At 33.8% G+C, this 23325-nt stretch overlaps 1 protein-coding gene across 1 annotated transcript; it reads right to left on the bottom strand.

Moving 5' to 3' along the window:
* Positions 1-1950: 1950 nt before the first annotated feature.
* On the bottom strand, positions 1951-2842 carry LOC129226687 (protein FAM200C-like). The gene is made up of 2 exons (XM_054861316.1): positions 2443-2842; positions 1951-2075 (listed from the first exon to the last, which is right to left on the bottom strand). Exons 1-2 carry the CDS (start codon positions 2840-2842, stop codon positions 1951-1953), a joined length of 525 nt encoding a protein of 174 aa, XP_054717291.1.
* Between the last annotated feature and the right edge of the window lie 20483 nt (positions 2843-23325).

Genomic DNA, 23325 nt, shown 5'->3' with positions numbered 1-23325 from the left:
GATTAATAGCTATATTTATTCCCTTGTTTTCTTTTTTGCTAAAATGAAAAATGATTTTATAAAAAAATGCATTTTAAATACTGCGTTTACCTATTGCGATACTTCACTTTTAGCGTAGTTTTTATTCATTTATTTTTTTTTTCTTCATTTTCGAAAATTATGATACTTTAATTTAAATTTTAAATAATGTCCAAAACCAGAAAATACTGATTTAATGAGAGCAAATCAAAATATAATTGGACAGTTTTCACAATGGTAATGAATTTTGTGCTTACATAACGCCCTTTCAAGTATATTAATTAACTACCTTGGATAATTTGAGGAAAGAGGCGCGTGCATATCTTTTTCTACCCTTAATTTGTTGTATTATATTTTTATTAGATTTGATGTATTACATTTTTTGTATTGATTGCATAAGAATTGTACTAAAATTCGCTGTGCAGACTTTTAGAATACAGAATCTGGATATATCTTACTTTTAAACCTGATTTATCCAACAGTAAGAAAACATTTTAGAAAAAATATTAATTTCAAAAGCAAGTTTTTTCTTTGTACTAATAATGTTTGGCCCAAACTGATGAGTTCTAATAAAAACGAAATATTAGCCTCTTAATGTGACCGGGCTTTCTAGTATATTGAATTTCAGTTCTGCCTTAGACCTGTATTAGGGGTGCTAACTTACGGCTAAATCATAAGTTTGTATCTACGCTTTCTTGACATAAAATATATTTTGATTAAATTATGAAAATTAAAGAAGAAAAAAGATAAATTGGCCAATACAAGAGGTAAACACAATTAAAGAAATTGGTTTAAGGTAAAACTTATTAATCGTTGTTTGGATTTTCATTAATCTATCAGAAGACAGCAGATTTATTTATCAGTTTATAATATTTGTATGTTATTATGCATGTTATAAATCTTGAACATATTTTTGCGTCAGCATAATGCACCAGAAGTTACATAGATTTATTTTTTTCGCTGTTATCAATTTCTGTTTTCAGGATAATCAATGTAAATATGCTTTTTTGTACATGTTTGCTAAATGTACAGAGTTTAAAAAATAAGGTGTTCTTTATGGCAGTGTTTCTCAACCTTTTTTACTTTGCGGCACAAGAAATTTCTAGATCAACGGGACACACTGAACTTAATTTCGCAATGGTAATATACAAATGTTTATATCATTCACTAGTAAAAAGACGGGGGGTGGGGAATTTTTTCATATGAACAAAACAATTATAACTATCGCAGTGTATTTAAATTTATTTAGAAAGTAGAATTATTTCGAATGTATTGAGGTTGATAATGAACAACAAAATTACCTATATCATCTTCACAGAAAATTATGCTTGATATGTTTTAAAGAATTTCTCTCAAACATGTCATTAAAGTGCACACTGCAGTTAAACGATTTATCAAAATATGTTTCATGAAAGATGCAAGAAAAAAATAAAACAAATCACCTAACTTCCGTTTGACACTAATGAGACTCTTCAGCCTGCCTCGGATGTTCGACTCTATGTTGGAAAGAGTTTACACGAAGTTCTTGATCCAGGCTCTTTAGAGATGATCTCTTGCTGATTTTAATAAGTGTGAGGGCTGAGAAGCTGAGTTCGCAAAGATATGCAGTTTGAAATGGTAGTAGCACATCAATAGCAAGACCAGAGATGGTGGGATACTCATTTTTATCCAGCAACCAAAATTCGTCCAGAAGCACTTCGTTCAACTTAAGTTTAAGAGTACTTTCGCTCTTGAGGTCCATAAATTCTTCTCGCGCCTTCAAAGAAAGGTATTTAACTGATGCATCCGCAGATGAAGAGAATGAATCGCGAATCCAGTCATACTGCTCTATGTTAGTATTTTTGAAATAGTGCTTAATTTTGTCCTAAAGTATGACTAACTGTTCTGCCACCTCATTAAGCAGTTTTTCTTTCATACTATTTCCTTCACACACTATGTTGATGGTCCGTTTGCACATGTCCAATGACTACGATCTACTTCTTCTCTCCACAGCTGAATTTTTAATTTGAATCCGTTTAGCTTGTCCATCACACATATAACCAAATTCTCTCCTTGTCCTTGCATTTTCAGATTCAATTTGTTAAGATGTTTAAAATTGTCAGCCATGTACGCTAGTTTTGCCAGCCAATATTTGACTTGGAATAAACTGGCGTTCTGCATTTCGTTTTTTAGAATCAAAAACTGTCGTACCTCGTTCCTCAATCCAAAAATTCTTGATAGTACCTTACCACGTGAAAGTCAGCGAATCTCTGTATGTAGAAGTCACAAAGTAAGGAGAAATACGAGAATTTAGCCGCCTCGATTTTATGAAATTCACGATTTTCACGACCTTAGCCAAAGCTGACTTCAGCTCATTTGGTAAGTTCTTTGCCATGAGAGATTCACGATGGAGAAAACAGTGTATTGGTTGAACACTTGTCTTACGATTTTTTATATTCGACAGGAACCCTATGATAGGTCCTGTCATTGCAGCAGCTCCTTCGGTGCGAACACTTGTGCAATTTTGCCAAAGGATCCCGTTGCTTTTCAGATATTCATATTTGACGCGGAATATCTCATCACCGGTTGCACGTGGAGAAAGTTCTTTGCAGAAACGATAATGACTTTCAATGCGTCCCTCATCATCAAAGCGCACAATGGCTATGAGTTGTGCACAGCTTCCGATGTCTGTTGATTCATCAACTTGAAATTCAAATTTTCCAGCTACTCGTAATTTCTCTACCAATGTTGCTCCTATGTCACCCGACATGTCATCAATTCGTCTCCTGATAGTGTCGTCAGAAAGTGGCACTTGGACCATCTCCTCTGCTCCGGGTCCTAGCATTCCCGTACAATTTCTTTGCACGCTGGTGAAATAAGCGTTTCAGGGAGAGTGTGGTGATTTTTGCTTAGGCAATTAACCGTGCAACATTATAGCTAACCTCTTGAGCCCTTTCAGAAACTTTTGCGCTGGCTTTCATGAAAGAAGTTTGCTTCGAGTTCTCTTTCTGCAATCGCTTGAAGTAAATGATGTCTTTGCTCACGTAAAAAGAATGTTTAGTAAACAGGCAGCATTTTAATTTGCTAGGGACCATCGCTTCATTTGAAAGTTTTTCCTGTAAATAAGACACTCAGGTCTTGGTGATTTTACATCTCCGATCCACGAAAAACCGAATGCCAGGTATCCTTCCCTGGACTGCCTATTCAGCAACTTAGCCTTTTTACTTGGAGGTCTTCTTTATCAGTACATTCAGTCGCAGATTTAGCAGCTGATGAGCCTTCTCTAACAAAAATTTTTCCATATCACATTCGTAATTAAAGCGGAGGCTTTGCGCCAATCCTAATAACACACTAAGCGTATGCAGCTAAGCCAAAATGTCATTGCTGGTGAATTGAGCGTGAATAATTTGTGTCTAAAATAAGCCGAATAGATAATAATAATTTAGCCAATAGCAAAAATTTTTGCTAATTTGCTTTTTATAGATTAACAAAAAAAAATCTTCAAAAGCGTTTCATGTCTGATCATTGGCGCCAACATACACTGGTGTGCAAAAATTAAGGACGAAGTCGAAAAATTAGCATATCAGCTGAACGAAGAGGCAGAGCGGACAGAAAGACCAATCAGGAGATTAAGTAAGCTGATGTACGGTAGCACATGCGCAGATATGCAGGCAGAAGTAATGGGGGAGTGTCTGAGTAGTATAAAGCATGTTGTCGGTGAAAGATCAGTATTTCTGGCAAAGAGATTGCACGCCGTATAGCAGTTAAAATCACACCGAGTTGCTGCCTCAGCGAGAAATGGCGAATAATCAATCTGTTAGACGACATCTGGATGCTTTTACCCGAGGTCGAATCATTGGGAAGTTGGAGGAAGGCCGCAGTGTGACAAGTGTGGCTGAAGAGTTCGGAATTGCTCACAACATCGTTTCACGACTTTGGAGACAATTTCAAACTACAGGAACAGCTATCCGGGGGTTCAGTAGTGGTCGTCCACTAGGAACCACACCCACAGATGACCGGTATATTGTCTTAAAGGCCAGAAGAAACAGGCGGCAGACAGCGAGAGAAATCGCTAGACACACGACACAGGCGACTGGACGACCGATATCGCGTTTTACCGTGGCCAGAAGACTGCACGGTGGTGGTCTGTTTGCACGATGCACTATACGGTGTGTACCTCTATTGCCTGCCCATCGGAGAAGGCGTTCTCTGTGGTGCCGGGAACACCGGAATTGGAGAGACAATGAATGGGGACGAGTACTCTTTACAGATGAGAGCAGATTCAGTCTGAGTAGCGATTCTCATCGCATACTCATCTGGAGAGAGCGGGGAAGCCGCAATCATCCCTCGAACATCATTGAAAGGGACAGGTATGGAGGCCGCGGTGTTCTCGTTTGGGGAGGCATCATGCTTGGTAGTCGTACAGACCTTCACATCTTCGACGCATATTCAGTCAACGGGACCCATTATTGTAACGAGATTCCATATGTGTGTCTTTTTAGAGGCACTATGGGTCCGCAGTTCCTTTTCATGGACGACAATGCACCATGTCATCGCACAGTAGCTGCCGAACAGCTCTTAGAGAGTGAGGATATTGAACGTATGGATTTGCCGGCACGATCTCCGGATCTCAATCCCATCGAGCATGTATGGGATTTTCTAGGCAGACGCTTGGCAGCTCGTACCTTACCACCAGTAACGATTCGGGAGCTTCGATTGGCGCTACAAAACGAATGGGCAGCAATGCCTCAACAACTCATTGACACCCTCATTCTCAGCATGGACAGACGCTGTGAAACCTGCCTAGCAGTCGGGGGGAGATCAATCCCCTACTAAAGACCGGATGTTTCGTGCTGGACACCCATCACAGGGATGTTTCGGCCTTCAGTCGCATTGCGCTTCATGCTACTTTTTCAATAAAGCTTCTTTTTATCCCTCTGATTTCTCTTTTAGTAAGTGTTGCTTGCATTACACATGTCCTTACGTATTGGGGATCTTACGGTATTAAAAGTGTTGATTTGGACAGCTTTTGTGCAAAGTTATATTGAAAAAACCGTCTCGTCCTTAATTTTTGCACACCAGTGTATGCAACAGGTAAAAGTAAAGGCAGCTGCACTCTTCGCTTTACTTTTTGAATTGTTCAAACAGCAATTACCGAAAATATTCAGTCGTCCTAGATTTTATTTTTTCAGTTTGATTTTTTTTTCTTTTAATTTCTATTTTACAAAGTTTTAGAACCGAGCTTTGAGAAACTACGATCAAATGAAATTAGTATCGGAACTGGAAAAGAGGAAAACAAAAACTAAAGCTAGGCTTAAATTTTGGGTGGGAGGGCACAATCCCAGTCTGGAGGAGGAGACGATACTCCCTTTTGCGAAAGAATTAGAAAAAACTCTGTGTAATTTGTTGATTTCGTGGAAATTAGAAACCGTTTTAAAAAACTGAAAGTAATAGGATCAAGAAGTTTTAAAGAGGTGGAGCAGCAAATCCCGCCTCTCCCCTTGTTAGGTATGTCTGATTGCACACGATCGACAGGGTGAATTGAGAGGTTACAGAACGATACAAACGCTATTCGGTCGTAACTTTAAAATAAAGTACATCACGGTACAAACGCTATTCGGTCCTAACTTTAAAATAAATTACATCAAGGTTCTTTCTTTTTATATAACTACGAAAATTCTGCGGTACACCGGTTGCGAAGCCCTGCTTTATGGGACAAATGTTAACTTGATTACTGTTCCCCATGTCTTACATCACTGTATATGTTGGATTACACTTGAAAAAATGGTTACTACACAAATATAGACGATTTTATTTTGACTTGATTGAAATTTTATTACACACATTGGTTAACAAGTTATGTATTAGAATAACATATTTATGAAAATATTGAGCGAAAAACAACATAACATAATCTTGGATGAACTCACTTTATATTACTCAACTCATTTGCATGATGCACGGAAGCTATTTTCACTTCCAGTTTTTAATCAAAAACTGTCATAAACATTTTGACAAAAAGATTTTCTTGTACCACGTTTGAGTAAAACTCTTATGTTACTTGTCAAGGAGATTTTAGCTGTTGGAAGCGTTGATATGAAATTTTCTGAAAAGGGACAAAATATAGCCGCGCTGTTATAGTTTCTTTCTTACTTAAGAGAAGTGTTACATGATTTGTTTGTGTTAAATTATTGCGAAACAAAGAAGAATATCCCGGAATTTTAAAACTTTGAAAGTGTGATCAATTATTCATGCATACCATATATTTACTTCCTTTTACAAAAAAGGAAGTATTGTAATCGCGAAAAAATTTTCACTCAAAAATCGACCTTAATTTCCATTTTACTCACCCCCCAAATGAATATTGATTTTTTTTTCGACTATACCACACGTGGATAAGTGCCTAGGACAGACACCCGAATTATCCATTTTAAAGATCCCCGAGTTAATTACAACGAAGTTTAAATAGAAAGTTTAAATTTGGTACGTGGAATTCTAGTGGGATCTAGTTGTGCACCTTTCCTTTTGGTTGCATTCGGATGTTCCTAAGGGGGTCTTTTGCCCCTTTCTGGAGGGAAATCATTGTTAATTTTGATGTAAACTCAAGTGGTGTTATAATTTGGCGGACACTTTTCGATATAGCGCCAGTCTTTTGGTCGCCAAGTTTTGTCGCCAACTTTCGACAAATTTGGCGTTTGTTTTTTTAAAATTTGGTTTCGATTTGACCTTTTAGTGATATTTAGAGAATAAATTATTGAATTACATTAAAATTGCCAATAATGGGCAAATGACATCAAATATCAAATTGGAGTAAAAGGAAGTTATGTGATACACACATCAGCTCGTTTTTTCACAACTTCGGCTGAAAAATGAAGGTTGCTATTCCTTATTTCTACATTCATTAATGTCTGCGCAATAATATTCTTTTGTTCAGAAAGTTACCGCCCTATAGCCAGGGCTAAGGCAGAAATACATGGAATACACCGACAGCTCAGTCAATTCCAGAGGAGGACTGCAATTTCGTGCCTATTAGCACTCATCAGCCCGGCATAGAGTGACTCAGCTTTGGGCGGTAACTTTCTGAATATACCTGCCTTGCCTTCAATATTCGAGTTGAACCGAACCATTGCTTCGGTCACTCGTCTGGTCAGTGCTAATTATGTATTAGCTACCAGTTTGTTTTTCACTCTTGGCTTCCTTAAAAGGTTTCCCACCTCCAGCTCAGTCATTCCTATGCCGTGCTGATGAGTGCTAATTAGCACGAAACTGCAGTCCTCGGCTGGAATTGACTGAGCTGGCGGTAATATTCTTTTGATTTTCAGTTTGTTAAAAGTTTTTGCCTTTGAATTTTAAATTGTTCTGAAAGAAAAACGTACAACTAATTGTTTTTTGTTTTGGTATTTTTTATCACATACATGCAGATATATTGCCAGTTTTTCTTTTCTTTTTTTTATTTTCGAACGCGTAAAAATACTTCTTGACGTTCCTTAGAGGAACCATATTTATTTTAGAGACTTGAAATAATGAAAACAATAAAGACCGCAAAAAAACAGTCCAAGGATGAGTTCGAAGATGGGAGGAAAAGATGATGTGTGTACTTTTTTTTCAATGTGCAAATTCTTAAATATTCGGCATCTTGAGCCTGAAAGGAACTGAAAAATTATTTAAATGTAATATTTTTAACACACCAATCACCCCCTCTCCTCTCTCTTTTTTTCTGTGATACGATATTTTTACGTAATATATAAACTGTAAACATACACTTGGCTTAATTTTTGATAACTATTTTCGATTTTTGAATGCTTTAAATACGCATGTAGATAGTACTAAAAATCCTTGCAAACATATATCTTTTCTTGAACATACAAACACATTTATTTTTAATGTATTTTTTGTTAAAAGTATGGGGTCGGTTTCTTCAGTCAAAAGTATTAATTTTAGTCACTGCAATTGATAAAATAAGCAAAAAAAAAAACACATGGGGAGAGAAAAAACTTTTATTTTCCAAAAGCTTAATTTTTAATTAATTTTTTTGAATGTCCGATTTTGAAAATAAGGTGTGGTCTTTATGACGTCCCAAATGATGTACTTTGGCGCATCTATCTACCGCGTTTCCCCGTTATGAGAAGCGAATTAAATACTGCTCTCTACGCTAGCTAGCTATCAGTCATATCGTTCCCAGTACATATGAGTAAAGATGCGAATTAAATATTGTGGTCTGTGGCAACACTGAATAGCATTTCATCATTTGTGTTGTCATCGGGAGAAGCGTAAACGATGAAAGCGCACCGATTAAAGTAATTTTTTAAAATATGAAACTTAGTAAAACTATTTAAAAAATGGTCAGAACCTATGTTTTTAAGCATGCTCTTTCAGTAAAAAAAAAAAAAAAAAAACTTTTAAAATTTAAGAAACAACCCCATTAACAAATAAAATTTTTCTAAAATGACACGGTGCGGATTTTATAGATGTTATTGTAGTTAATTCACCACGGAAAATGCGTCACCCTATTTCTAAGCAGCTTTTACTATTATTATGTGACTTACATTATCGATAAAAAATATCTTACCATTTCATCACGGTGCGGTATTACAAGCTGGATATAAACGATGTGACTTTCCTTCCAATTTTGCAATGCTTCTGTAGCATGTATTTCCGAAAGTTTATTGGACAAATCCACCTCGAGATAATGAAATTCAGAAAGACCGAGCATGACCAGCTCGACTTTCGAAATTGATAATGCTAGAAATGAAAAGGATAGGGGAAGCACTTTCTGACAAATGTATATTCATTTTGCAACTTTTCTGATAACGGAAAGCTATTTCCATTTCAGCGTTCTGCTTTTGTGTTCATTTGGTGCGTTTTGGGGAATGGCGCACAGTGAAATCCAATACTTATATTTTTTAAAATAATATCAGTTTTATGATTTAACCTTTTTTTATCGTTTGGTTTTTTAGAATTAGTTCCTTCAAAAATGTTTGGGATTTTTTTCGTGTTATAAAGTAAGAATAAATGTATAGAGTACAAGTTATACAATACGTACTTAAAATTAACCGAAATTTTTAGAAATTTCAGAAATAGTAACGAATAATATCCAGAAAATATGGGACCGAGCTTCGACACCTTGTATCCGTCACAAAAGTATTGAACGAAAGGTAAGAACATTGCATGAAAGGTACAGAAACATCTTGAAATCGTATAGTAGTTCGAGAAAGAACAATGTCAATTTTTTGTCCAAGCTTCAGCAATTTAAGCAATCAAACGAATTAGAGTTATTCGATATAGCTACATGCAAGTTTATAGACTACGAAAATGTGAGTGTAAGAAGAAAGCAAAGACTCCAAAGGAAGAATATACATTTTTAAGCGATCAGAGAGGGGGTAGAAAAGTGGTAATAAGTACGGTAGACGTAAGAATGTCAAAACAGCTAGATGTAAGAAAGAAGCGTAAGGAAAGACAGGAAATGTATCTTGAAAGTTCTTCAGTTGATATGAAACTACCAGAGAGAGGAAGCACCTATAGCGTCATCATCTTCAGAATTCGTCGCAGAATATGCTTGTGGAGTTAGTGATTCACCATTACATTTAGCGGTAAGTAAGGAACATTCAAACACTCCAAATCCAAAGCAAATGAGGATCAAACTTCAAAATGTAGCTAGAGATTGTGATCGTTATGGAATTTCCGATCAAAGCTCTGCATCCATTTTAAGTGCACTTTTGCAAGACATAGGAATCGTGCATTAAAATGGACACAAGTCATTAACAGAAACAAAATAAGCAGAGCTAAAAAAAATGGCTCTTATTTCTGCAAAAGACATTGCAGGTGAAGAAGTGGAACCTCTCGCTGGTTTATATTTCGATGGACAAAAAGATGCTTCTCGAGTTCAAATAAAAAAAAAGAAACAAATATCATCAAAGATCGATTTTGGATGAACATTACGCACTAGTGCAGGAACCTCACTCAAAATACATTATACATGTTACCAATTCCATCTGGCGAGGCCAAAGTTATTTGCTCCAAAATCCTAGCACTCTTTAAATATCGAGACATTTCTCTTGACAATTTAATCGCTGTAGGCTGTGGTGGAACAAACGTAAACACCGGATGTAAAGGAAGAAGAGTGATACGTTTACTAGAAGTATCTTTAAACCGTCCACTGCAGTGGTGCATTTGTCTATTGCACGCAAACGAACTGCCTCTGCGGCATCTTTTTCAAAAACTTGACGGAGTGACCAAAGGTTCCAAATTATTATCAGGACATATCGGAAAAGTCATACGAAACTGTGAGAGTCTTCCAATAATTCCATATTTGCCAATTTGTGGAGACGACTTATTTTCGTCTAAGATCAAAATTGTCAACCTAAGTACTGATAAGGAATATTTAAGAGATGCTGTATCACTAGATGCTGTTTCTACCGGCATCTTTCCAAATGATCTTGCTGCATGAAAACCAGTCCAATCGTGCATTCTCGATCCCTCACCTCGGCTTGCAGAATACGTAGGTTGTATGCGGGGACGGAAAATTGAAAACCGGGGGTGAAAACTTAACTGCACTGGCAACCTTGATTATGAAAGTGTACACTCCTATGTGGTTCGACATAAAAAGAAAGTCTGCCTGCACGGAAGGTCTTTGGCACATTTGGAAAACTATTAATTGATCAAAATATTTAAAAGAAAATTTGAAAAGTATTATCGATTGTGTCATGCAAAGGAACAGTTTCTTCGCATATCAAGAAACTATTTTTTTGGCAATGCTTGGAAATGAAAGATACCACGTACGGCAACTGGCCCTAAGAAGAATAATGGAAGCAAGGGAACGAACAAAATCTTTACAGTCTGTGAGAAAATGTGTTTTACCGGCCCACAACTTTGATGTAAATGATTACACAAACTTTGTTAACTGGCAAGAAATTGAAAAATACGAGCCACCTATTACGAAAAACATTCTAGATTCTGACATTTCAAATGTAATATCAGAGCAGGAATGCAGGTTTAATATTTCCATTCCTGACTTTGCATGTCATACTCAAACGACAGAGCGATGTGTTAAAATTGTAACTGAATCAGCAAGTGAAGTCTGTGGAGAGGAACAACGACATGGATTCATTTTATCGAAGATTCAGTCACGAGAAAATATGAATACTTTCAATACGAAATCAAAGTTCTCTGTTTAATTTACTCAAAAGTTTTCTGTTTGAATTAAAGAATACTCTCACTCACTCTCTTCTTTTTTTTTTAAATTTTATTTCACTGAATAGTGATTTATTTATGAAATGTTCTTTACTGGAATAAAGCGAAGAAATATTTTTTTATCCTTACCTCTACTTGAATTTCTCTGAAACGTAAACATAACATGTTAGAAATGTTATGGTTCTTATATTTTAGAATGTGACTCGTCTAACATTCAAAATTTTGCATATGAGGCAGTGAGAAGCAATGGGATGTAAGTGAACATTTTAACGTTTTGAGTAAAATGAGTTTAAAAATAACGTCCTAGGTAGGATTTCATTGAAAAGATTTTCTAAATCAAGTTGTATAACAGAATCTACCAGGGCTACTGGAACTATCTCCTGCCCCAAGACAGAGGAGAGGTTCACCTACCATTCGTACTTATTATCTCCAAATATCAATTTTGCCACGTACTTCCCTTTGCTTCCAACTGTCTCATATGTCTACCTAATAAAAATCATAACTAAAATACCATGTATTTTTAATCACTTTTGTTTTAGTTTAAAGAACGTATTTATGGGCAATTTTTCTTTCCATGGTCGATTTAAACAGTTGCAAAAAATAATTTCTTCGTAAAAAAAAAAAAAAAAAACTCTTATTTTGTTCAATATAAGAATTTCAACCGTCATGCGGCATATGAAGATTTAATCGGACTGGAATGTTATTTTACATAACTGTATATCACCCCTTTAGGTACATTTTTTCACCATGGCCGATTTGAAAAATTATTGAAGATTAATGCATTCGTAAAGAACACATTCGTAAAGAACATCACAAATTCGGAGGAAAATGCATTTTCGTCTGAATTTGTGATGTTTGACCCCCTTGCGGCGCATGAAGACATTATCTGACCAACTTGAAATTTCACATGAAATTTTTTAGTCCTAGTAGACAACTTTTCTCACCCGATTTGGCCTATTTGGAAATCCGAAAAAAAAATATTTTCGATCCACTCTAGTGTCCAAGTACCTTCCTGCCAAATATGGTCGAGATTGGACGTTAACTGTAGATTTTTATAGAGAACGTATACATACACATATATATCTGTTATTTTATTTATATACATTTAAACTATTATAATAGTTTAAAGAACTGTACTCTAGAGCAAATCAAATGACACTTTTGAAGTAATACTAACTTCATGATTGTGCAGCAATTTTTAAAAATAGCAATTAAAGAAAAAAAGTCCGATTTTGACACAAGCATAATAAACAAATTGTTATTATTGTTTTACTACGTTACCAAAAATCTAATACAACAAATATTTCTTACTAAATACTTAAATAAATGTAAGCTTTAATTTAGATGAATAAACGTTTTTAAAAAATGTAAGCGGTACCCAAAAACAGCTTATTTTACTTAGGTCTGATATACATAACCACGCAATATATTTCTTCTGATAGTTAGTTTCATACGAATAACAGCAAAACCAACATGGCTTTGTCAATCTAAGAAACTCCTATCAGATGAAGATAGGTCTTGATATATTAGCACAGAGCATCAATGTGTTTGCAAAGCTCTAGCATTTCTCAGGAAAATTGTTGTGTGCTGCCTCTTATATTTTATTGTTACTTTCCTTATAGTTCCTACTCTTTTTCTTAGTTTTTCTTTTTCTTAGTGTTTGTTAACTCACAATGTAGACTATTTTTGGAAACCTCATCGAACAGCAAAACTATTGTTACAAGATATTTTGTTTTTATTTTAATTATTTTTGGGAAAACAATTTACCTAAAATAAACATGGATACAGTCGCTTCATGAGAAAGATAAACAATTAACAGTTTTATAAGTGAAAACTACGAAAAGGTCCAAAAGGGCACTTTAATAACTCTGTTTTGAGCATGAAGTAATAAAATAGCAATATTATACAAAGTATTATTGATAAGTGTCCAAGCGAAAGTCTAAGACTATGGATTCACTTACCCCATAAGTTTTAAATGGCGGATGGTCACACTAGTGAAGATCTCAAATTGAATAGCAACTCTGAATGAATTTTCTATGAATAAAATAGAAGACGATTATGAAGACGTGGAAAAAAATGAGAGTTCAGCTATAAGACTAAAAAAACTGGTTACCATGCATGTTTGAATCTTGCGATAAAATATGATATAAGTCAAATTTTGGAAGTTGATGATGCAAATGAAAAAAACATTGCTCAACTTGCAGGAAAGAATAAAAGGGGCGATTTGTTTTGTTAATATATTGTAATAGTTACCGAAGTTAAGTTATGATGATTTTCTTTTAGCCATTTTTAAACTGACGCTGCCATTTAGTGTTTCCAATTGCTTTTAAAAATTATGTTGGCAAAGTTACCAAAATTAATTTTAATCAGATTTATTACATATATTCAAGACTATGTATGTAAGAAAACTATGTATATAAAAAAATATATACATACGGTTTCAATACAAGTCACTGATGTAATTGACTTGTTTAATTGTTTTTTATGATTTTCCACAATAGATATTAAAATACCCGTAACTAACTTATAAAAGGATGCAGTAACAAAGAAATTTTTGGTAATAAAAATGTCCATACTTTGTCAAGTAAGACCCATTAATAAATATATTTGGTTTAATATTAAATAATGGGTGGGTGGCTCCACGTTCCTGTGTAATAAATGACACACATATCTGATATTCTAAAACATGTATTCGTAAAGAATATTTTAAAAATTATTAAAAAAGTAACCATCCTTATATCAAAAATAAATCTAAAGCCAAAAAATTACCATATATAAAATAGCGAACTCACTGATCGCGTAACGCTCTAATGCCATCAACAATGAAACTCGCGCCATACCATGATAATTGGAAAATATTTTTAGTAATGTTTGATATGCAGAGAGTTTAGCATTAATCCACTGCAGTTAAGGTTAAAATTTCAACTTTCAAAATATCACCAAACAGGCAATGGCTTCGTTCAAATGTAGAAGACTTTTCACCCGTCATACCTCGGCGGGTGATTTTCCAGATTGTAAAAAAAAAATGCTTATATAGGCGCAAAATGTCTCATATGCATAAATAAAATGAGTACTGTTTCCCAAATAAATTATTTATATGAGATTCGGTTCATATATTTTCTGCTTTTGAAAATTCAGAACATTTTAAAACCAAAATATATCTACTGAACTTTTTTCAAAACTCTAAATAATGAATACTGAACTATTTTCTCAAAGATGTCTGAAGAACAGTTAAGTAAAATGAATAATAAAAGGTAGGATGGTATTTTGACTTAAATGAAAAGTAGCACGTGTTTTATGCATCAACATTTTTACACAAAATAACATTTAACCTGCCACTTCAAATCCGTTTGTTTCAATTCTTCTTCCTCTGCACAGAAATCTCACATCTGTCACGATTTCTACAATGTAGCCATTAAATGGTTTTAGATGGGCAGTGCGTGTAAATAATGGGCTATTTTTGAGTAAAACACATTTTTATCTGCACGCGAGCACGATAGTTGTTTGGAAACAAAGTGATTACAAGAAAAATTGTTACCGAATACGAATTGCTCTGTTTATTATTAATATCTTTGTCAAACATTACTGGTAATAAATAACACTTAAAGCATAGTATAAGTTTTATACAATTAAAAAAAAAAGTACTAATTTTTTAAACCGTTTTTCATTTCGTAAAAGAATATTTTTATAGCAGATAAATTGATTAATTAAGGTGCAATTTGTTTAGTTTCGTAATTGTACATACCCGTTAAAGAATGCTGCCATTTAAGACATAACAAATTTAAACTATGTTTTTCTTCTGATAAACTCGAAAAAAAAACATTGTATTACATCACATTATCTTCTCTTTGTGTAAACAATAGGAAGTTTTGTACTATATGAAAAGAACATAGGTAGTTTTTTAATAATTTCAAAGACATGTAAAAATGAAAGAAAAAACCTTTCAAAATAAAAAGACTAAAATGTATAATAAATGGATGAAAAATAATTAATAATTCTTTTTTTAAGAAGTGTTTGCCAATATGTTCTTCATTTGAGGTATGAAGAAATACATAAATCAATAAAAAATATTTTTTAAACTAACCTCAATTTCAAAAGCCGTTTTTTTTTTTTTTTTTTTTTTTTTTCATGTTTTTGTTGTTTCAGAAATTTTAATATGAAATGCGTTTATAAAATGTTATAATAAATTTGATGCCCAAAAAATAATCCCATTGTATTTTCGCAATTTATTAGAATTTGTTAATTTATTTTGATACCAATTTATTGAAGAGTAAATTATAAGTATCTTATATAGTTAAAAACTATCTATGTATCTATGTATGTACCTATGCATTTATGTAGTCATCTTTGTCCAAGTTTCTTTTCCCGAACGACAGTGAACTGACCATCGAACCAGGTATCGATGGATTCGTAAACTTCCCGTCTTTATGTTTGGCTATTTATCATAATTCTCCGATAATAATTAGCGGAGATATCATTTAAAAAGTATATATTAATTATGACACATAGATTTGGACATAATGTCCCTATTTTCCGAAAGCTTTCCTCCATTCAAATTACTATTCTGCGCTTCATCTCCACTTTCCGCAACATTGTTTTTATTAAAATTTATAGCGTAAGACGAAAATATATAGCGTATTCGAGACGAAAGATCTGTTGTCATTTTTTGTCTCGAATATGAGCAAATAAAATTCTGGGTTTTGTTTTATGGGCTTCTCCTGTAATCGGGGGATTTAATATGTTTACTTTTTGGTTATTTTTCCGTAATCTGATGCGAAATTTTATTTATTTATTTATGTTTTTTTTTCACGCCTAATTGTTGTACACGCGTCACTTGACATAACTTGAGTTTTCGAGGTGGACCGTGGAAAGCCGGGTGATGTAGCTAATTTCCGGTTAAAACACTGACTCGCTAAAAATGCTTTTTTCTTTTCCGTCCAATGAAAAGTCTTTAACACATAAAAATTCATAGAAAATCAACAACTTGTCGTATGAACATGCAGTTTGCCGCATAATACTTAACTTTTTTTTTGTCTTCATTAGTGTCTAATTGTGTAGTAGCATTGCTAGCATTGAAAATTTGAAAATGCAAAATACCCAGGTAAGCTTAACTAAGTCCGCAGTCCATGCTGGATAGTACGTGATATGAACTTGAATACCTTTAGACATTGTGTGAGCAGCTACCGGCTTACACATTCAATTCCAGTAATCAAAGGATTGCTTTCTCCATAACAAAATTAATAAACACCTCATATTACGTCTGATTTTCTTACTGTTACGGTACAGCATTACTTTTTTTCTTCCTTTGAAAGGTGTTTTTTTTTTGTGTTTTTATCTTTTTTTATGTTGTCATTAAAAAAAATGCGAACCTGTGAAGTATTTTTATGCAACCGGCATTTTTATACCAATATTTGTTGCTTTTCTATGATTCTTTTTCAAATGTGACAAGGACTTTTCGGACACAGTGTATCTAACTATTTTTATAAAAATGGTATTGATCGAACGAAAAAATAATAATAGCTTGCTAATACTGTGTTTGATTTGTTTCCCTGTTCTCATAAATAAAAAGCTAATGTATTTATAATTATTTTGTTACGTTAATTTAAGGTTTTTTTGGATGAAGATTTTGATTTACGGTAGATTTTGAATTTAAAACATATTTTCAGATTAACAAAAAAAAAGTCTTCACTTAAACACTTATACATTTAAAGTATTTCTTTCAATAATGAGAAAACAAAAAAAAAAAAAGTCAACCCATGAGATTATTATTTTAAAAAGAAATCAGAACAGATTTTAAGGTTTGAAAACAGAAATCTGAATTTAATCATGTTTTCATCATTTAAAATACTCAAATTAGAAACTAAACAAGTTTGAATTACGTAGTTAAACGCACCTATTGTAACATAGCATATTTAAAAGTAATTTTTCTGATGTAAGTAATCGGTATATTTTGCTGCATTTTTCTTGTCAACGTCTTGAAAAATTATATAAAATCCAATCAAAAATTAAGCAGGAAACAATTTAATATCCTAATAAATATGCATTATACTATTTTATTGCTCAATAGATTTATTTACTTTTCCTATATTCTAAACGGCAATTTACTCTTCAAGTAACCCTAAATTTAAAATGGAATGGGAATGAAGAAAACTAATTTCTACCACAGCAAAAGTAGTTTGTTGAGGAAATGTTAATGTCAAAACTCTGCGGCTGCAAAATGTTTTTGACAGGTTAAAGAATAGTTTCCTGTCATGGCGCGGAATCGACAAATCTTTTTCGTCAAATTCGTATGACGGCTTCTGATTAAAAACGAGAAGTGAAAAATATTTCCTTTCAAATGCACTAATAAAGACACTTTGGAAAAGTTTCTACTTTCTTGATTATTTGGTTATAAGAAAGTAATCCGAAAGTTTTTTTTTTTTTTTTTTTTTTTTTTTTTTTTTTATTTGATCTACTGTTTTTAGAAAATCCTATAAAAATATATTTTTACAATCGTAATTTAGGTTCGAGGACTAGAAATCACCAAATCTGATGAGACGTTGAATTAAGTAGTTATTAATCTAAAAAAATAGTTTTTAAAACGCCATTTTCTTTTTATGTATCCCTTACTTTTTTCGCGTTCAAATATAAAAATAAAAACGCGTACTGTATGAGTTTGCATGTATATGCGTTAACAAACATACATGTACTAAAATTGCGCTGTAGTTTTTAAGCTGATATATTTCCCCCCATATTTATTTTTTATAACTAATATTATTCAGCTCTTATTATCAGATAAATATTTAATAGAGTAAAATAATAGATAAGCATTTTTAACGAACATATTTCATTTCGGTTTTTCACTTAGCTTTGATAATCGGTTCATTTAGATGCATAAATCATTCATTTTTATACTTATATCTTTTACACTATTTGCTACCTTAATACACTGTTATCACCTTTGTAGTTTCAAGTTTAATTTTATTCCAATTTGAGCATTACGATTATAAATAATCAAGGTATATCTCGACAGTAAGGTCAGCGATACCATTCGAAGGCATTTTTTGAGCAGGCCGTTATAATAATATTTAAAAAGTGTGTAAATATCACATCCTGTGTTGGTAAATCGCTTCCAGAGAGATATACTGAAATTCAATAACTCACGGTAGCCTTTTTCACGATTTTCCATCACAGCCTATGTACTGTCTTTGAATGTCTTTTACTAATAATAAAGCTGAAAGTATCTCTATCTGGATGTCTGTAGGATGTATGGATCTCTGTGACGCGCATGGCGCCTAGACCGGTCGGCCGATTTTCATGAAATTTGGCACAAAGTTAGTTTGTAGCATGGGGTTGTGCACCTCGAAGGGATTTTTCCAAAATTCGATGTGGTTCTTTTTCTATTCCAATTTTAAGAAGAAAACTATCATAAGATGGACGAGTAAATTACGAAATTATCATAACGTGGAACCGTAACATGGGCACAAGCCAATTGGCGAGACACGAAATTATCATAACGTGGAACCGTAACATGGGTACAAGCCAACTGGCGAGAAAATTCGCCATACATTATTTGTAAATGTACAGGCGAACCAAAAGACCTTTTAATTTTTCTATTACGGGCAAAGCCGTGCGGGTACCACTAGTTTAAAGTATCTCAAAATGCCTTTACTGTGATGTCATCGTGTTAGTTGTCAAACGGAGATACATGAAAGAGTAACGGGTCGACGCGTCAAGTTTTTGGACACCATTTTTCTATCTACCAAAAAAAGCTGTTCTTCAGCTTTTCCCCCATTTCATATATGACGATAAATCTCCATTGCTGCTCAACACACACTCTGAATTCAAGAATTGTATCAGTTTTTTCGTTTGCAATGTTTGTTGTTCGACCTCCTACGGTGTACAACTTTTTAGAAAAAAAATGCTGAGACCATGCACATTGACTATATGCAGTTATTTTAACTAATTTATTAAATACTTTAACACTGATCTCTCTCTCTCCACTGTAAGATGGAATCTCTAACAGCATAAAGTTCTTCTAAAATGCGTTTTAAACACAGTAAATTAGTTAATTAATACTTATTACCTTAAATATTTTTTCATAGATTAATTTCTAACTGCAAGGGAAGCATTCTTGTTAATTTTTTCAATGTTTTACCACGTAAATATAATTTCCCTTACTTTCATACAATTTAAAATATAATTAAGCTATATTGTTATTTTTTTAAATAAACTTCGGCTATTTTGCTGTCTACTTTCAGTCCTATCCCACTATTAAATTCTTATTTTGGTCCTTCGTAGCAAATTGAGATTTTTTTTCTGACTAGCATGTCAATGTTATCTGCAATTTAAAATAAAGAAAAACGTGAACCATACCTAGTTTCAAAGATCATTTGAAAATCATGCCATTAATAATTTACGCATTTCTCGACAAAAATATTAAAGTTTTCATTATATTCACTAAAACATGCATTTCAGTTTAATGGCAACTTATTCCTCATCAATAGTGACACATACAAAACTTTATATTCCCAAATTTGAGCTAACACAATTTCAAAAGCTGTAACCCTACATTTTCCGACTTCGCAATTTAAAAATACTAGTCAGAAATAAACATAACGCATACTCTAAAGCATATGCAAAGAAAAAAAATTGCTGCTCCTTTTTTTGTGTATTGTCTGCTTTTATTCAATCATTTCGCTGATATTTACTTGCTGCGGCACGAAATGCTTTAAAAGAGGCGAGACAAAAAGATTTGACGCAGAATAAATTCATTAAAAAGTTTTTGCACCATTTCCTTTCCGTTGTGTTCATCCCTCTTCTGAATCCTCCAGTCATTTTTGTGGTTTGCAGCACGTCGTGACAAGTAATGGAAATGAGGTTTAAAAAAGGTGAAATGAAAAATTGCCCCGGGAACTGAGGCTCTTTTGGTTCGTGAGGTGAATAGCACTGAATGTACTTACTGTGCAAAAACTTTTTGAGCCATCTCTGATGTTTTTATTAATACGTTCCCGGAAAAGTGTTTACTTTGGAATGTGCTAATCATAAAGTATTAGTGGCCAGTGCTTTGAATTTAAGTTTGATTTTATTTTTTGGAGTTTCAACAATAAGACTGCCCTGGTGTATAGAACAAATAAGTAATGATTTTTTAAACTTTTTTTTAGATTTTAAAAATAGTCCTCTCCTTTTGTGTATAATATTAAACAAAAAATAGTAATATTGTTAAGAGTTTTTAAAAAATCTTGTCCTGGTGTGCATAGTAAGGAACAACTATACAAAATTAACCTTTTTTTACATTTTTAAAAATAATTTGGTTATCGTGGAATACCTTGTCTTGATAGCATGGAAAAAATAAATAAATAATACCTTCTTAGAGTTTTAAAACTAATCCTGTCCTGATGTACATAATATGATTTTTTATTTAAAGTTTTAAAGATAATCTTGGTGTGGTGCATAATAAAAAACAACTGCAAAATGCGTATTTTTTAATAAAAAAATTTCGTGTCCTTGTGTGCATAATATGGAGCAAATATATGTATATATATATATATATATATATATATATATATATATATATATATATATATATATATATATATATATATTAGGGTGGGCCGAAAATGCACTTTTGCACAAACTTTCGAAATCGATGAGGCTTGGGGGCGGAAAAGTTGTGTATTGGGTTGCTCAGTAAACATGTAAAATTTTTTTTAAATCGAACAATATCTTCAGGTGGCGCCGGCGCCTTAAAAATTTGAAATTTTGGCTAAAACAGACCTTTTTTTCTAAAAACACGATTTTTTGCATTTTCGAAATAGATTACGCTCTAGTGTGGAAAAGTTGTGTATTGGGTTGCTCAGTAAACATGTAAAATTTTTTTGAAATCTAACAATATCTTCAGGGGGCGCCGGCGCCTTAAAATCGGAGATTTTATTCAAAACAGACATATATTTTCATGAAAAGAGAATTCCTTAACAGTTTTCTATTTCACCCCCCTTCTTCTACTAAATGAAATGCACTCGCACCTGCAGTCCACGTGACAGTCAGTGTGATAATATGCAACACAGTTATCGTTTAGTTCAGTCTACTACAGAAGCAATCAACTAATAAGCTTACTTTATGTCGTTTGTTCATCGAAGAGCAGTCTCTTTAGATATTTAAATGTCATTAACTAGTTAGTTATAGTTATACTTTTGTCACAATGGCCGGTTGTCATTCAACTAGAAAAGTTACAGATTATTTTGTTTTTGGTTTGCCAGAAGAGCTGAAACCTAACGTCTTACCAACTTACAGTCAAGCTATGAAATTTTACTTCCTTATAAGAGAACAAGTGAAATCTTCAAATCACGGCAAAGATCCAGCTTTTACTGACATTGCCAATGTTGTTGCTGAGAGGGTAGCTGATTTGTGGAAGAAGTCCTCGATTCCTACTATTTCACATTGCAGAATTGTGCGCATCCTTAAATCATATCATGCTAAGTATAAAAATATCCTGAAAAGTAAAAACAAGTCTACGGAATCCTATAGGAAAAAAGTAAAGGAATTTTTGGAAGACGCCGAGAAAACTCTCTTTGACATTGCCACATGCAAATGTCATTCCTTTAAAGCATGCTCCTGTGAAAAGGATAGAAAAGTGCCACATTTAGAACAACCATTTTTGATTAATCAAAGAACCGTCAGAAAAATTATTATCTGGGGCATTGCTTTAAAAGTAACTGAGAAGCTGCTCCGAAAGCAAAATAGGCAATCCAAGACAGTGTTGAAAGCTGCTACAAGTGAACAGCAGTTCCAAACATCAGAGTCTATGTTCGAGTCGTCTGAGTTCGAGGATTGTGAGAACGAAGAATTTGAATATGAAACGCGTAATGATGAAGAATACACTCCTCCTAGATCCAGAGAGAACCATTCCAGAAAAACGAAAAGAGAGACCAAGGTAATCAGCCAGATGAGGATAAAACTGCCAACCACAGCACTCGCCTGCGATAGTGCAGGGATTGGAGACAGGCCTGCAGCGAAAATTATTTCTGCAGTTCTTGAAGATGTCGGAATGATTTCTGATAATAATCGTTCCAAAGTTACAGATAAAAATAAAATAAGAAGATAGAGAAAGAGAAAACGAAAGGAACTACAATGTAAAGGAAAACCAGAAGTGCTTCAAGCCCTCTTTTTTGACGGACGAAAAGATAAAACTTTAGCAGATCAAATCAAGGGAAACAAAAAGCACAGGACAAAGGTTATTGAAGAACATGAAGTTTTAATACAAGAACCTGGATCTGAATATATCGGCCATGTTTCTCCAGCTAGTGGTTCTGCAAAATCTATTAAGAGCAGCATCGCTGAATATCTTTTACAGAATGATATCAACACTGAAACTCTTTTGGCAGTTGGCTGCGATGGAACACCCGTTAACACAGATTGCAATACTGGAGTTATACGTCTCATAGAAGAAGATGTTGGTAGACCTCTTCAATGGTTCATATGCATGTTACACGCAAATGAGTTACCGTTGCGGCATCTTCTAAAAAAGCTAGACGGTCAAACAAGTGGTCCTGAAACCTTTTCTGGTCCAATAGGAAAAGATCTCGAAACCTGTGAGCTGAAACCGTTAGTCAATTTCAAAAAGGTTGATGTCGTAGAGTTAGTAGCAATATCAGAAGAGCTTCGAAAAGATCTGAGTACAGATCAACAATATATGCTGCAAATTTATGAAGCTGTAACATCAGGTTACTGCTCTGTTGCCCTAGCAGAGAAAAAAACCAGGAAAGCTAGCGCTCTCCCGTTGGCTAACGGCAGCATGACGAGTTTTGCGCCTGTACATTTCAGTTACAAATGTTTCAGCAGAACTGAAAACCTTAGTAGATTTTATAATTAAAGTGTATATGCCGATGTGGTTTGATATAAAATCCAAACCGCATTGCAAAGATGGTGCTAGACACTTATGGAAGATGATTAGCTTGTCACGTTATCTCCCAGATGACTTGGAAGACTGTCGTGGATGGCGTAATAAGCTGAAATGCTTTTTTTGCGCATCATGAAAATATTTTTCTTTCGATGCTTACGGATGAACGAAATTACATCCGACTGCTTGCAATACGAAGAATTTTAAAAGCCAGGGAAAATAAACAAGAAGGTATCCGGCGGTTCACTGTTCCTGTAATA

The sequence above is a fragment of the Uloborus diversus genome, chromosome 7, assembly GCF_026930045.1.
Source record: "Uloborus diversus isolate 005 chromosome 7, Udiv.v.3.1, whole genome shotgun sequence".
In the NCBI taxonomy this organism is placed as follows: Eukaryota; Metazoa; Arthropoda; class Arachnida; order Araneae; family Uloboridae; genus Uloborus; species Uloborus diversus.
Note: the sequence above shows the minus strand (reverse complement) of the source record. Positions and strands in the feature narration are given on the sequence as shown.

Bases quoted from the DNA above. Each gene is read 5' to 3' on its own strand.
- LOC129226687 (XM_054861316.1), bottom strand. From the start codon at position 2,842: ATGCTAGGACCCGGAGCAGAGGAGATGGTCCAAGTGCCACTTTCTGAC. The intron at 2,076-2,442 runs GTAAGACAAGTG...TGAAAATGCAAG, and splicing joins CCTGTCGAATATAAAAAATC to GACAAGGAGAGAATTTGGTT.